The 14494-nt window shown below is 44.3% G+C and overlaps 1 protein-coding gene across 3 annotated transcripts in view; it reads left to right on the top strand.

The window, feature by feature from the left end:
- KNSTRN (kinetochore localized astrin (SPAG5) binding protein) overlaps positions 1-14494 on the top strand; it is a 40007-nt gene that overhangs the window by 13428 nt on the left and 12085 nt on the right. For all 3 annotated transcript variants that reach the window (XM_068253397.1, XM_068253395.1, XM_068253396.1), the window contains exons 3-5: positions 1693-1819; positions 3239-3280; positions 5782-5881. In XM_068253397.1, the coding sequence (XP_068109498.1) occupies positions 1693-1819; positions 3239-3280; positions 5782-5881 (269 nt within the window). The remainder of the gene's footprint in view (positions 1-1692; positions 1820-3238; positions 3281-5781; positions 5882-14494) is intronic.

Here is a 14494-nt window from a genome sequence, read left to right as displayed (position 1 = left end):
TCAGACTCCGCCCGACATAGCATCAGCTCTCTGAGTTGTCGTTGGGTCTATGCTGTGAAAGTTGTTATTGTAAAAATGTATAATGCCTTGCTCTGTATTTTCATGTCTGCTGGACGTTTGCTGACCTGCGGGGGTCAGTGAAGTCCTTCTGATCCTGATAGTTAGATTCTGCCAGCACCACGTTGGTGACTGGTAGTATTCCTTCTACCCTTGTTCTTGCCTTGTTCTTGAGGACGAACTATAGCAGCGGTTGCCATTAGTTTTGCTCCTACCTGTTAGTCTTGTCTATCTCAGTGTCGCCATCGCTGAAACAGCGTCTAGATTGGCTGAGCATTCTATCTGTCTGTCTGTTGTCTGTCTTGTTAATTGTCATTACTTGTGCTTTAGCTAGTGAGTTATTTGAGAGCTACATTTCATATATTGTGCATCAGCATGATATATATGTACTCTAGTCAGTCAGTATTGTATTATTTGTAATATTGTATTGTGTACCGACCTTTGCCTGCCTCTCTACTACGAATCTGCCTAATCCTTCCAATACGACTGACATCTGAATTAACGTGTATGACCCAAGCCTGTTACCGACTAAGTCTGTTGTGTATTGTATCTAGCCTGATAGGTGGCCCAGAGCTGCAGTTGCTCTGGGCAATCTTGCTCCCTTGTTCATTACTCCTGTGTCCATCAGTGGAGCTTCTTCCATTACCCAGCTACATAGTCTGGAGCACACACGCTGACTCAGAGTATACCTCTCCAGCATTACACTGCTATTGCAGGATTTAATTAACTAGATTATGCCATGGTCAGAGGGGAACAAATGTGTGTGTGCATGCAGGCTCCCATGGGACACGTGCACTTCGGCAGAATAGCCAGACTTTATATTAACATCCTATTTGCTCTACAGTTGCACAAATAGGATTGCAGGAAGTGGTTAAACAGTTACATGTAGGTGCTGGATTTAAAAGACAACCGAAATGAGAAGAATATGGAGGCTGCCATATTTATCACCTTTTAAACAATTACAGTTGCCTGGCAGCCATGCTAAGCTTTAGTGCAACCATCCAATTTAGTAAACGCATCCAATTTTGATTGGCCAATTTTACCTCTTCCACGTAGCATGATGGCGAACCTACCTAAGCCTTGCTGAGATGTTTGGCTGCAGTAGTGTCTGAATAACACCAGAAACAAGCATGCAGCTCGTATTGTCAGATCTGACAATAATGTCAGAAATGGCTGATCTGCTGCATGCTTGTTTAGGGTCTATGGCAAAAAGTATTAGAGGCAGAGGATCAGCAGGATAGCCAGGCAACTGGAATTGCTTAAAAGGAAATAAACATGGCAGCTTCCATATCCTTCTAGCTTCAGTCACCATCCTTTAAATGGAAGACTGCTTCTGCCCCACCCCTGATCCATGCAAATCTTGCATCCTGTCCGATCGATAGAATTGTTTGGTTTGGGGTAAAAATTGAACAAAACTTTATCAGTCAGACATGTTGGGGCAATAGCTTTCTGGGAGATTAGAGTGTATGACCACCTTTACTGATTGGATTGTTATAAGTACGTTTATGTATAGAAACAGAAGTGTCATTTGATCCTTTTAGCCTGGGATGATTGCATATTGCAATCTATGCATTTGTATATGACTGCAGCTGCTCTGACTGTAATATTTCTTTTAACCTCTTTGTCTCTTGCTAGAACTTATTCCTTGTGCCAAAAAACCTTGTCCTCCGAAGCCTGTTCTACCACAATATGCGAAGGTTGCTAATATCACTTTCTCATCTACTGTTCCTGAGTTTGCACCATCTAAAGATAGTGGTAATGGGTAAGTAAATTCAGAGTTATTTTCTTTGACACATTAGCTCACAAATGCTTGTTATGTTCAGTCATTAATTTTTTTGGTAGTGTTAATTTCTATCAAATTTACATATAGGCTTGCATGCATGGTCATTTGTATCTTGCATTTGGTTTAGGTCTATGAAGCACAGGAAGGATCTTAAAGTGGCCCTGAGATGGGGCCACAGGAATGAAATATACATACCTGGGGCTTCCTCCGGCCTGCTCGCTCCCACGCTGTCTTCCCATTCACCTGCATTTGGCCCCAGAAAGTCCTCTGGTCTGGGGCCAACTGCACATGCATAGCCTGGCTGTGCATGGGTTCATGCCGATTGGAGCACTCTGCACCTGCGCAGTATTACTTCACAGAACGCTCCTGGCGGCGGGAGCGTGCCTGGCTGGGATTGCACATGTGCCGAGTGAAAGATTTTCCAGGGCCTGTAGCGGGCGAACAGGAAGACAGTCTGCGGATTTTCCCATCTGGAAATCCCGTTCTGAACGGGATTTCCATGAGGGCTTCCCCCGTCACCATGGCGACGGGCGCGATGACTGCATCGTCGTCGTGACGTCAAAGGGAGTCCCGATCCACCCCTCAGCGCTGCCTGGCACTGATTGGCCAGGCAGCGCATGGGGGGGGTGTCAACCTCTGATGCGGCAGGAAGCGGCGAATCGGCACGGCGCCGATCGTTAGTAACACGCAGCTAGTGAAGTGCTAGCTGCGTGTATTAAAAAAAAATGCTAATCGGCCCAGCGGGGCCTGAGAAATCCTCCTGCGCGGCTTACCCCGTGTCCCCGCGCTGCGTAATATGTTGGTGCTTTACAAATACAATTAATAATAAATAAATAAGGAGGTTAAAAGGATATCAGAGCTGAACTAAGTAGGAAAAACAGTGGAAGCAGGCATGTACTGGAAGCTGTCCTGATCCCCACCACTCTCCTGTTCTCCCCTGTTCCACTCCTTTCCTATATGCCCCACCCCGGCAGCCTCCACCGGGTTGGGCATTAGTGCGCAGGTGCTGGCCCGGCTGCACGCATCCTACATCGCGGATGGGCCAAGGGAGCGATCAGGCTGGAGGAAACCCCAGGTATGTATACAATTTTTTTTTGTTTTTTTTTGTTTTATGTACTCGTCTCTGGTACACTTTAACCTCCCTGGTGTTCAATCTCCCCAGGATTTCTGTGCAAATAGTGATAACATTTATTTTTAAAACTTTTTTTTTTTTCCTGTAACTTGCCAAAATGTGTCAAGCAAGGGTCTAGTATACAGTGCAGGAGAGTATTGATGTGTATGAACGTTTATACTGTTCACAGCATGTTTTTATGGACGGCTATATCTGTTTTAAACTTGTGAAGTGAATGTTTTGACAAATGTAATAATTAGCGGCCTAATTTTTTTTTCTTTCTTCAGAAAAAAAGCAGTTTTTAAGAAAACTGGTCCTTCAACCCGTGGGTAAGTGTATTTTATATATTACTTAAAGTGAATGGGAACCACATTTTTAAAAAAAAATGAAGCAAATACTTGGCTAAGGAGAGGGAAGGCTCTGGGTCGTATAGATCTCTATCCTGTGCTGGCTCCCCCCCATTTTAATCCCCCACCGAAAGGGTATTTGGAAGTCTTCGGGAGCCGTGTCCTCCTGAAGACGTGCGACTCCATACTGCACACACGTGAGCGTGCTTGCGCAGGTGCAGTACAGGGCCGCCCTTCAGGAGCACTCGGGCTCCCTGAAGACTTCTGAAGCCTCCTTCGGGCAGGTAAAGCAGTATTTGACTAAATTAGTCAAATGCTACCGGGCGAGCCAGCAGTGGAACGAGGGGACTAGGAGAGGAGCGGGAAGGCTCTATAGGACACAGCGCCTTCCCTCTCCTTGGGTAAGTATCTGTCTAATTTTTTTAAATGCAGTTCCCATTCACTTTATTGTGTACCTCAAGGGAAAAAAGTGCCCCTATGGTGTACTTACCTCAGGAGGAGGAAGCCTCTGGATCCTAAAGAGGCTTCAACCATCCTCTTCAATAGAGGTGATCCAGTGCTGGGACCCCCAAAAGATTGTCAGCGGTGCGCACTAGCAGGTTTCTGTTCGGGCTTCTGCATAAATAGTGGAGCCTGATTGGGTTTCCTCTACTGCGCAGGAAAGCTGATAGTGCACGCCGACAAGTGGCTGACAAAGAGATCTTTGGGGGTCCCAGCACTGGATCCCCTCTACTGTGAAGGACAGGGAAAGCCTCCAGAGGCTTTACCCTCCCGAGGTAAGTACCCCCTGAATGCAAGAGGCCCTTACACTAGTTTAGGAGTTGGGCTCTAGAATATTACGAGTGTCCGTTTTGATGTGAATTCATAGCAGGTGTAGTTACCGTAAGCATCGTGTTTTACATGTTTTAGGGTATATGAAGAAATAAACAGCACTCCTGCAGATTTAAAGTTGTGGTGTGCCAGACTAATGGGGCTCACAGCACTCAGGTCCCAGTCACGTCCTCAAGTAGAAAATTCTACTTGAGGACATGTTTTAGGGTAGGAACACATTAGGCATAAACACGATCATTGCGTAAAACGCTAGCATTAACGTGCATAATGTAACAACTGGTTTGGGAATTTGGGGAGGCGCCCAATATGGCTATAATGGTGGGTCTAGCTGTAGTTGCTATACGGTAATATAGAAAGAGGTCTCTTACCTCCAATGAAGACTCACTCAGACGGAATTAACGGGCACCTTTTAGATCCTTAGATCTAAAAGGCGCCCGTGCCCCACACACATTAGTGATAAGGTTAGTTGTTTGTATTGACCGGAAGATGAAACTCTGCTCCCGAAGACTTCCGAAGTCTCCTGCGGCGGGGGATTTGAACGGAGGATCCTGAGGGCATCGGGAGAAGCCTTCCCTCTCCTTAGGTGAGTATCTGACTTTTGTTTTTATATGTCAGGTAACACTGGCTTTAATTCCATCTGAGTGAGTCTTCACTGGAGGTAAGTCACCTCTTTCTATATTACTGTATAGCAACTACAGCTAGACCCACATTATAGCCATATTGGGCTCCTCCCCAAATTCCCAAACCAGTTGTTACCTTACATCCCCAAAATGGGTGCTAGTACTTACTACTCGTGTACGTTGCTCACCAGTAGAAAGGCCCAGAGGAGGAGAGCAAACACCCAGTTCCAGGATACCGAGCGGGAACGTTTTTTTTCCTGCATGCCTATATGGTGGTTGCAGAACTGCAACCCACTCTTGTGAATATATTCTACCCCCAATCCCCCACCGAGTCATTTACCTAACAATACTGCACTATTGGGCTCCCCTCCCCCTCTCTACAGGCCAAAGGATTTCCACTCTCCTTGTGAAGGGATTTCCAGAGACCTGGACCAGAACTGCTCATAATGTAACCAATTGGCTGCATGAAAAAAACGCATTTGTTTGCGTTCTGCAATGTGCGTTTTTTGGGTTTTGTTTTTTTTTTGAAACTCCGAACTTGATGCAAATTTTTTCCAAAATGAATCTAAAACGCACATAATGTATGTCAATGGTGACTCAGAGTTATAGCATTTTAATGCATTTTTTTAAAACCAAGTTTGATGATGTATTTCCGCTTCCTGTTGACTTCCAGGTGAAGTCATGCAAGAATGATGCAAGAGCATGCTTTTATACTGGCCACAAAAATTTGCATAAAAGAATATCAGAAAATCAAAACAAATGCAATTACAATTCATATGTGCAAAATGCAAACTCAGTAAAAATGCAAGCAAAACACATGTGCGAAATGCAAACACATTCAAAATGCAATAAAAACGCACTTCATTTTGACAAACGCGTATGCAGCAAAACGCAAACTTTCACGTACCGCCTAGTGTGTTCCCAGCCTGAAGAAGTGTTATAATTAATACTTGTTCACACATGGCAAACTAAGTGTATTGTCTTCTTTCTGCCTACTACCCATGGTGTTTTTTTTTTTTCTTTCTTGTGTAGTCCATTTACCCGCCACAGGGTGGAGACTGAACTGCAGGACAGAAACCAGTTATTAGAGGCTGCAAACAGCAGTTTACAGATGAATTTACACAGTGCACAGGTTAGTATAAATACAGGATCTTCTCAAAAAATTAGCATACTGTGAAAAAGTTCATTATTTTCTGTAATGTACTGATAAACATTAGACTTTCATATATTTTAGATTCAAATACACACAACTGAAGTAGTTGAAGCCTTTTATTGTTTTAATATTGATGATTTTGGCATACAGCTCATGAAAACCCAAAATTCCTATCTCAAAAAATTAGCATATTTCATCCGACCAATAAAAGAAAAGTGTTTTTAAAACAAAAAAAGTCAACCTTCAAATAATTATGTTCAGTTATGCACTCAATACTTGGTCAGGAATCCTTTTGCAGAAATGACTGCTTCAATGCGGCGTGGCATGGAGGCAATCAGCCTGTGGCACTGCTCAGGTGTTATGGAGGCCCAGGATGCTTCGATAGCGGCCTTAAGCTCATCCAGAGTGTTGGGTCTTGCTCTCTCAACTTTCTCTCCACAATATCCCACAGATTCTCTATGGGGTTCAGGTCAGGAGAGTTGGCAGGCAGAGCACAGTAATACCATGGTCAGTAAACCATTTACCAGTGGTTTTGGCACTGTGAGCAGGTGCCAGGTCGTGCTGAAAAAAATGAAATCTTCATCTCCATAAAGCGCTTAAGGTCGCTATCGAAGCATCCTGGGCCTCCATAACACCTGAGCAGTGCCACAGGCTGATTGCCTCCATGCCACGCCGCATTGAAGCAGTCATTTCTGCAAAAGGATTCCTGACCAAGTATTGAGTGCATAACTGAACATAATTATTTGAAGGTTGACTTTTTTTTGTTTTAAAAACACTTTTCTTTTATTGGTCGGATGAAATATGCTAATTTTTTGAGAAGATCCTGTATATTGTTCAAGTCTTTATAAGTGACTGTGAAATCTAGTTAATTTGAGCGTAAAAGGGAAAAAATTAAAAAAAAATGTATGATATATATATATATAATATATATATATTCAAACTGTGCTGTGTGATCTGGTTTTCTTGTATTCCTGTATTGTCATATTGCTGTATGTCACCCCTAAATATTGTCTGTAACCTAAATTAATGTTCAGCGCTGCGTAATATGTTGGCGCTGTGTGTGTGTGTGTGTGTGTGTGTGTGTGTGTGTGTGTGTGTGTGTGTGTGTGTGTGTGTGTGTATGTATGTATATATATATGTGTGTGTATATATATATTTTTTTTTATATATATTGACCTTGGATAACAGGTAAGCTATTTTATCCTGATGGTGCTATATTTATATATCTGCATATTCCTATCTGCAAAGAACAGCGGGTAACACTTAAACTTCTTCAAGAAACCTACACCCCGTTTGGAGCCCCTTACTTTTACCAGGGGGTAGCATTCAGTCTGCTCTTTCACCGCTAAACTCAGCTGAGCTCCATGTGCCGATCAGGAGCAAATTTCATTGGCTCTTCACCCTGTGACCACAGTGATCAAAGTCTAAAACAGAAAAAAAGGCTCTGCTACTTAACCTCCTTGCCAGTCTAAAAAATCCGGCAAGGAGGCAGCGCCGCACTTTTTTTTTAATTTATTTTTTTTTTTTAAATCATGTAGCGAGCCCTGGGCTTGCTACATGATAGCCGCTGAGCGGCGGCATCCCCCCACCCACTCCGATCGCCTTTGGCGATCAGAGTATGCAGGAAATCCCGTTGAGAACGGGATTTCCTGCAGGGCTTCCACGGTCGCCATGGTGACGGGGCGGGATGACGTCACAGGGAATCCCGAACCGCCCCTCAGCGCTGCCTGGCACTGATTGGCCAGGCTGCGCAGGGGTCTGGGGCGGGGGGGCCGGCGCGGCGGGTAGCGGCGAATCGGCGGCGATCGCGTACTACACGCAGCTAGCAAAGTGCTAGCTGCGTGTAGGAAAAAAAAAATTATGCAAATCGGCCCAGCGGGGCATGAGAAATCCTGCGCAGGTTACCCCGAACTGAGTTCGGGATAACCGGCAAGGAGGTTAAAGGGAACCTGAAGCGAGCGGGATTTGGAGGCTGCCATATTTGTTTCCTTTTAAACTTACCATTTGCCTGGCAGTCCTGCTGATCTCTTTGGCTGCAGTTGTGTCTGAATCACACACCTAACTAATCTAGTTTGATTTTTGTTCGAAACATCTGATCTGCTTGTTTGTTTAGGGTCTATGGTTAAAAGTATTAGAGGCAATGGATCAGTAGGAGAGCCAGCCAACTGGAATTATTTAAAAGGAAATAATTGTCAGCCCCCATATCCCGCTCACTTCAGTTGTTCTTTAAAGAGAACCCGAGGTGGGTTTGAAGAATGTTATCTGCATACAGAGGCTGGATCTGCCTATACAGCCCAGCCTCTGTTGCTATCCCAAACCCCACTAAGGTCCCCCTGCACTCTGCAATCCCTCATAAATCACAGCCGTGCTGTGAGGCTGTGTTTACATCTGTAGTGTCAGTCTCAGCTGCTCCCCCGCCTCCTGCATAGCTCCGGTCCCTGCCCCCGTCCCTTCCCTCCAATCAGCAGGGAGGGAAGGGATGCAGGCGGGGACTGGAGTTCTGCAGGAGGTGGGGAAAGCAGCAGACTGACACTATAGAGATAAACACAGCCAGCTCTGACAAGCTGTTTGTCAGCAGCGTGGCTGTGATTTATGAGGGATTGCAGAGTGCAGGGGGACCTTAGGGGGGTTTGGGATAGCAACAGAGGCTGGGCTGTATAGGCAGATCCAGCCTCTGTATGCAGATAATATTCTTCAAACCCACCTCGGGTTCTCTTTAAGGGGCCAGATCCTTCTAGTCTGGAAAGGTTTACATTGTATTCCAGACAGTGCTTTATTCTTTGTTGTTGCTGCTTCCTTCTTTTGTATTGGGTTTAGTTGAAGTCAGCTAAGGGTTAGGACTTTTGCTAGGCTTTTATTGCTTTCTCTACTGCAAAAGTGAACCTTTACATCCTGTCACCTAAATAGTAAGCAACAGGGGCGTGACCGGAAGCCGACTAGAATGGCTGCTTAGAAGGAGAGCTCCGGGGAGACAGGCGCCTTTCGGTGAAATATCGTAGCTTAAACTGATTGGAGGCGATGGTAAAGGAGAAGGACAAGCAGGGGAAGCAGGCTGGAGGTCAGAAAGACACCTCTCCTAAACAGACACAAAGAGGCATACCGGAAATTTTCAAACCGCAGAAGGCCGCTGCTGGGGCGAACACAAGAAGCAAGATGGCGCCTGAGTCTGAAAACACGCCCAAGGATATGGTAGTGGTGGCGGAGAAAACAAGGGGAGATGATGGAGGATCGCAACCTCCTACTAAGGTACTGACCCTGGGAGATCTGACCGCGGTTGCAGGAGAACTTAAAATCAGCGTTTCAAGTGGCGGTAGATTCCGTGAGGGGCGATATTCAGACGCTCACCACAAAGGTGGAAGCAATATCCAATACCACTAAGGCCCAAGCGGGTGATATTAAGAGGCTGAAAAAACAATCCTCCAAGCAAGACTTCCAGATGCAGCAAGCCTTTCGCATCATGGAAGACTTAGACAACCGGGGTAGAAGGAATAACCTTAGAATAAAGGGGCTGCCCGAATCAATTCAACCAACACAGCTTATGGAAGCCCTTCAATCGCTTTTCAACAATCTCCTTGAGAAGGAAGCGGATGCCGCTATAGAATTTGTACGCTTACACAGGGCATTGAAGCAGAGAGGCAGTGAATCAGACCCTCCGAGAGATGTTATCTGCTGCCTGGCTTCTTTCCCATTAAAGGAAGAAATTGTGAAGGCAGCAAGGTCCCAAGAGAAGATTTTCTTTAATGAAGCGGAAGTGACCATATTTCAAGATCTATCGCCTATCACTTTAAGGCAGAGATGGACTCTCAAACCACTCTTAAAGCTATTACGAGATAAAGGAATCATATACAAATAGCGGTTCCCTTTCGGCCTTAGTGCCTTGTACCAAGAGAGATGGCATACGCTGCAAACCCCAGAGGAGCTGGAATCCTTTTGTGACGCACTACAAATTAAAGCTCCCACCCTGAAAGAATGGAAGTTGGAATTTGGCATTTCTTCACCATGGCCGAGATCTGGAGAGTCTAGCCGATTCGGAAATACAAATAAGCAAAGAGGCAGCCGGGACAACGATAGGAGAAAGTCTTACAGACAAGAGAGACAAAGAAGCCCCCGCACCTCGGATGATTCGTCGGCAAACTCTTCACAAGAGGACAGCTAAGTATAAGGGGGATTTCCACATTTTTGACTATCTCACCTTGACTGGCACTATTCGCTGATAGTATATATATACCACCCCCAATTTTGTTTTTTTAACCCGGAGAGCTTGTTCTTGATGGGAGGGAGAGGGCTGTCCTGGGTATGCTGTTATTGACACCCCTACATGTTAAGATACTGGATTTACACGGATCACCCCAGAGTAGTGGGAAGCGGAGGCCGTTCTATGGTCACCCTCAGGTCACCGGTACATAACAAAACCTTAAGTACGAACTGTACCATCAAAGGGCTCTATGACTGTTATGCTTCTGAAGTTTTTTGGATGTTTTTGATGTTTTGATGTTATTTTTGCCTTTATTTTCATTTGTTGGTGTTACCTGGACTTTCGGGGCCTAACTTACTGGTTGCTGCTGGAGCTATCATAAGATAAACTCCATAATGCACGTAAACCCAGTAATTATACAAGGCACAGACTCACGACCGTTAGGATGTCAGTTTTTTTTTTTCTTTCAAAAGTGCTTTCTAGGTTTACATCCCGCTGGGGGAAAAAGTATAACTAGCCAAAATTTATGCTAGGCCTAACCTATTCTTAAGCTTTAGAAGTATCTTAGTTATTATACTGCTTTCTATGTTTTTTCCACAGCCGTTATTGGGTAACCGGATCCCTCTCGCCTCTTAAGGAGGGCATAAGGGCGCGATACTGTTGCATAGGGGATTACGGAAAGGGAAAAAAAAAAAAAAAAAAAAAAGGGGAGACCGCATAACTTACAATCCGTATGCAGCAATGTTAAAAAACGAATCTCGCCCCCAAATAGATCCCACAGGGGAGCTCTTATTACACCCGGGGGCCTCACATACTCACACCAGTAAGAGCCATTGGACCTTAATATCTACTGCCCTAAACCATCTAATACCCCCCTCCCCCATATAGCCCGCTACCTCTTAAGAATCTTGCCTAAAACGAGTAACGGTTAGTGAGCAAGCTACGTTAATATAAATTAATAAAAAGGCTCTTGTCTCCCCAATGTGCTACATTTAAAACCAGTGTCCACATCTATATACCAGAGCATTGTATTTCAACTCCTACACAGTTAGTAGGAGTAGATACATCTCTTCTCTTCACCCCCCAACCCAAGACACGTCACGATTTAGTGACGCTGACGCATCTTAACAGATTAGTTGTAGAGGTGCTTGATCTCCTCTACTCTGTATCAACACCAATAAGAGGTTGCATAGCGGTTAAGAACCTGCAAGAGAATTTCTTCTCCACATTGCTCAGAATCTTTAGAAGAGCGCACAAGCGCTGAGTGCCTCAGTATATACACACGACCCCTACTGGAGTCACAAAACCACTCCAAGGGACATGGCCAAAAACAAGATATCAATAATGTCCTTAAATACACAAGGACTGAATTCCCCCTACAAAAGAAAGTGGGTGTTATCAGAAGCGCATAGACTCCGCTGCGAGATACTATTGCTGCAAGAGACACATTTTCAGAGGTCCAAAACTCCTAACTTAAGAGATCACAAATTTCCCATAGCATACAATGCAACAGCCCCTGAGGGAAAAGTTAAAGGTGTTTCCATATTGCTGTCAAGAAAAATTTCCTGGATACCGCAGGATAGTAGAGCTGATGAAGAAGGGAGGTACATTTTTATCAAAGGTCTCCTTAACAACATCCCAGTCACAATCGGGAACATTTACGCCCCAAATAAAGGACAAGCCACGTTTATAACGGGAGTTACTGATATTCTGCTATCATTTGGGCAAGGAATGCTTATATTGGGAGGAGACTTTAATGTGGCATTGAATCCATCTTTGGACACCTCAGATGGCAGATCTTCCACGAGATACAAAGTCCTGAACAGGATCAAACAGAATTTGGCACTGTTGAGGCTTGTTGACACGTGGAGGTCTAGCCATCCCTCTGAACGGGATTTTACTTTTTGGTCTGCCTTACATGAGAAATCGACCAGGATCGACTATATATTTCTTTCCCAGCAAGATCTGACAAAATTTGTGAGTGCACGGATTGACACACGTACTAGATCAGATCATGCACCTGTGACACTTACAATTGAAATAGGCATTAAACAGGACAAAACCTTCATATGGAGATTCCCATCACACTTACTAGCGGACCTAGAGGTCACTGCAAAAATTAAGAGGGAATTGGCAGCATTCTTTGTTACTAATAAGACACCAGAAGTCAGCACAGCAGCGGTGTGGCTGGCACACAAATGTACAATAAGGGGGATTCTGCTTGGAGAGCAGGCTAGGCTTAGAAAGGAAAAGGGGAAAGAGACAGAAGCACTCTTTGAAGAGCTGCGTAAATTGGAACTACTCACAAAAACCAATGCATCACAGACGAACATAGCTAAACTGAAGGATGTTAGAGCTCGGATTAACAAGGTAATGGACAGACGTTTCCAGACGGAATTTACCTTAAGAACAGGCATCTTTTATGAGGCAGGTAACAAACCAGGAAAATACCTAGCTAGAGCACTCAGAGAAAAACAAATAGGAGGAGACATCAGAGCTATTCGCACTAAAACAGGGACATTGCTACACAAAACAACCGACATAGCAGATAGATTTGTAGACTTTTATTCAGAACTCTACTCCCTACAATCAGAAAGTAGCCAACCCGGAACTGTAGCGGACAGACTTCAAAAAATACGGCACTTTTTGTCCACCTCAGGATTGCCTAAAATTGACCCCAAAGTGATTGAGGAGTGGGGAGACTCTTTTCAGGAAGATGAGATATTAACAGCCATAAAGTCTCTCAAACCAAATAAAAGCCCGGGACCTGACGGATTCTCAGGGGCATATTATAAGGCGTTTAAGACAGAATTAGTATCACATCTGACTGACCTATTTAATGAAATCTCGAACGATAAACCCCTTCCGACAGAAATGCAGGAGGCACATATCACGATTATACCCAAAAAAGGGAAAGATGACACGAATTGTTCCAATTATAGACCGATTTCCTTGCTGAACGTAGACACAAAGCTCTTCAGCAAGGTTATCGCAAACAGAATAATTCAAATCATACCTTCATTGATAGGAAAGGATCAGGTGGGATTTGTCCCTGGAAGAGAAGCCAGGGACAACACTACAAAAGCCATTACCCTGATAGAGTTTATGTCAAAGCGAAAAGTCGAGGGCCTTCTCCTCTCGGTTGACGCGGAGAAGGCCTTCGACAGAGTAGCATGGGACTTCATGGAGGAGGTTTTAGATTTTATTGAGGTGGGGGACCACTTAAAACAGAAAATTATGTCATTATATTCTAAACCAAAGGCACAAATAAAAGTAAATGGGACCCTGTCCAACCCTTTTCCACTTAAAAATGGCACACGCCAAGGCTGCCCATTATCGCCTTTGATATTTATCATAACTTTGGAGCCCTTCATTAGACACATTAATAAGGATTCCGCCATCCAGGGAGTGACAGTAGGTAACTTGTCCTTTAAAATTGCAGCATATGCAGATGATGTTCTCTTATTTTTGACAAACCCTGAACCCTCCATAAAAGCCGCTTTAGAGATCTTTAAAACGTATGAAATACTGTCCAATTTTAAAATGAACCTGACCAAATCAGAGATTCTTAACATTACAGTTCCAAATGAAGAGGCCTTGAGACTTGAACATTTTATGCCCTTTAAGTGGAATAAGGAAGCGATTACATATTTGGGCATTAAACTCTCCAGAGATACTGGCCTGCTCTTTAGGCAGAACTTTTTAGGCATTCAAACGAAGATTTTTGCTGACCTCAAGAAGTGGGAAGGGCTCACCATGTCCTGGTTTGGGCGGATAGCCGTAGTCAAAATGAACATACTCCCACATTTACTATACCTGCTGCAAGCTATACCAATTCTCCTGCCCAAACAATTCTTGAAAGAAATCCAACATAGGGTGGGAATCTTCATATGGAACAAAGCTGCTCCACGAATAAATAGGCACATACTATTCCTTCCCAAACAAAAAGGGGGAGTGGCACTACCAAATTTTGAGAGATACCATATGGCCTGCATCCTTACAAGGATCATTGATTGGTCGTGCCACAAAGGGGCGAAATTTTGGGTGGATCTTGATGAACAAATCTTAGGCCAACCTGTCAGATGCATTCCATGGATTCCCAATCCTGCTGCCAGAAAGACTATATGTGAATTTACACTTATTAATAGTATGATAACAACCTTCCAGATGGCCTGCAGAAAGCTCAAACTATCATCCATAAAGAGCCCACTGACCAGTCTAACCTACAATTTAGACTTTGGACCCGGAATTCTAGGCCCATTTCTTAAAACACAGGAAATTAACGCGGAATACAAAGTATGTCACTTTGTGGTCAAGGGGAAGATCAGTGACAGACATCAGAATTTCACGATCCCTCCATGGCCCTTACGTCAGATCCACTCATACATCAGCAATAG

Source organism: Hyperolius riggenbachi, chromosome 9, assembly GCF_040937935.1.
Source record: "Hyperolius riggenbachi isolate aHypRig1 chromosome 9, aHypRig1.pri, whole genome shotgun sequence".
Classification (NCBI taxonomy): Eukaryota; Metazoa; Chordata; class Amphibia; order Anura; family Hyperoliidae; genus Hyperolius; species Hyperolius riggenbachi.
The sequence above is the reverse complement of the archived record's forward strand: the minus strand, read 5'-3'. Positions and strand labels throughout refer to the sequence as shown.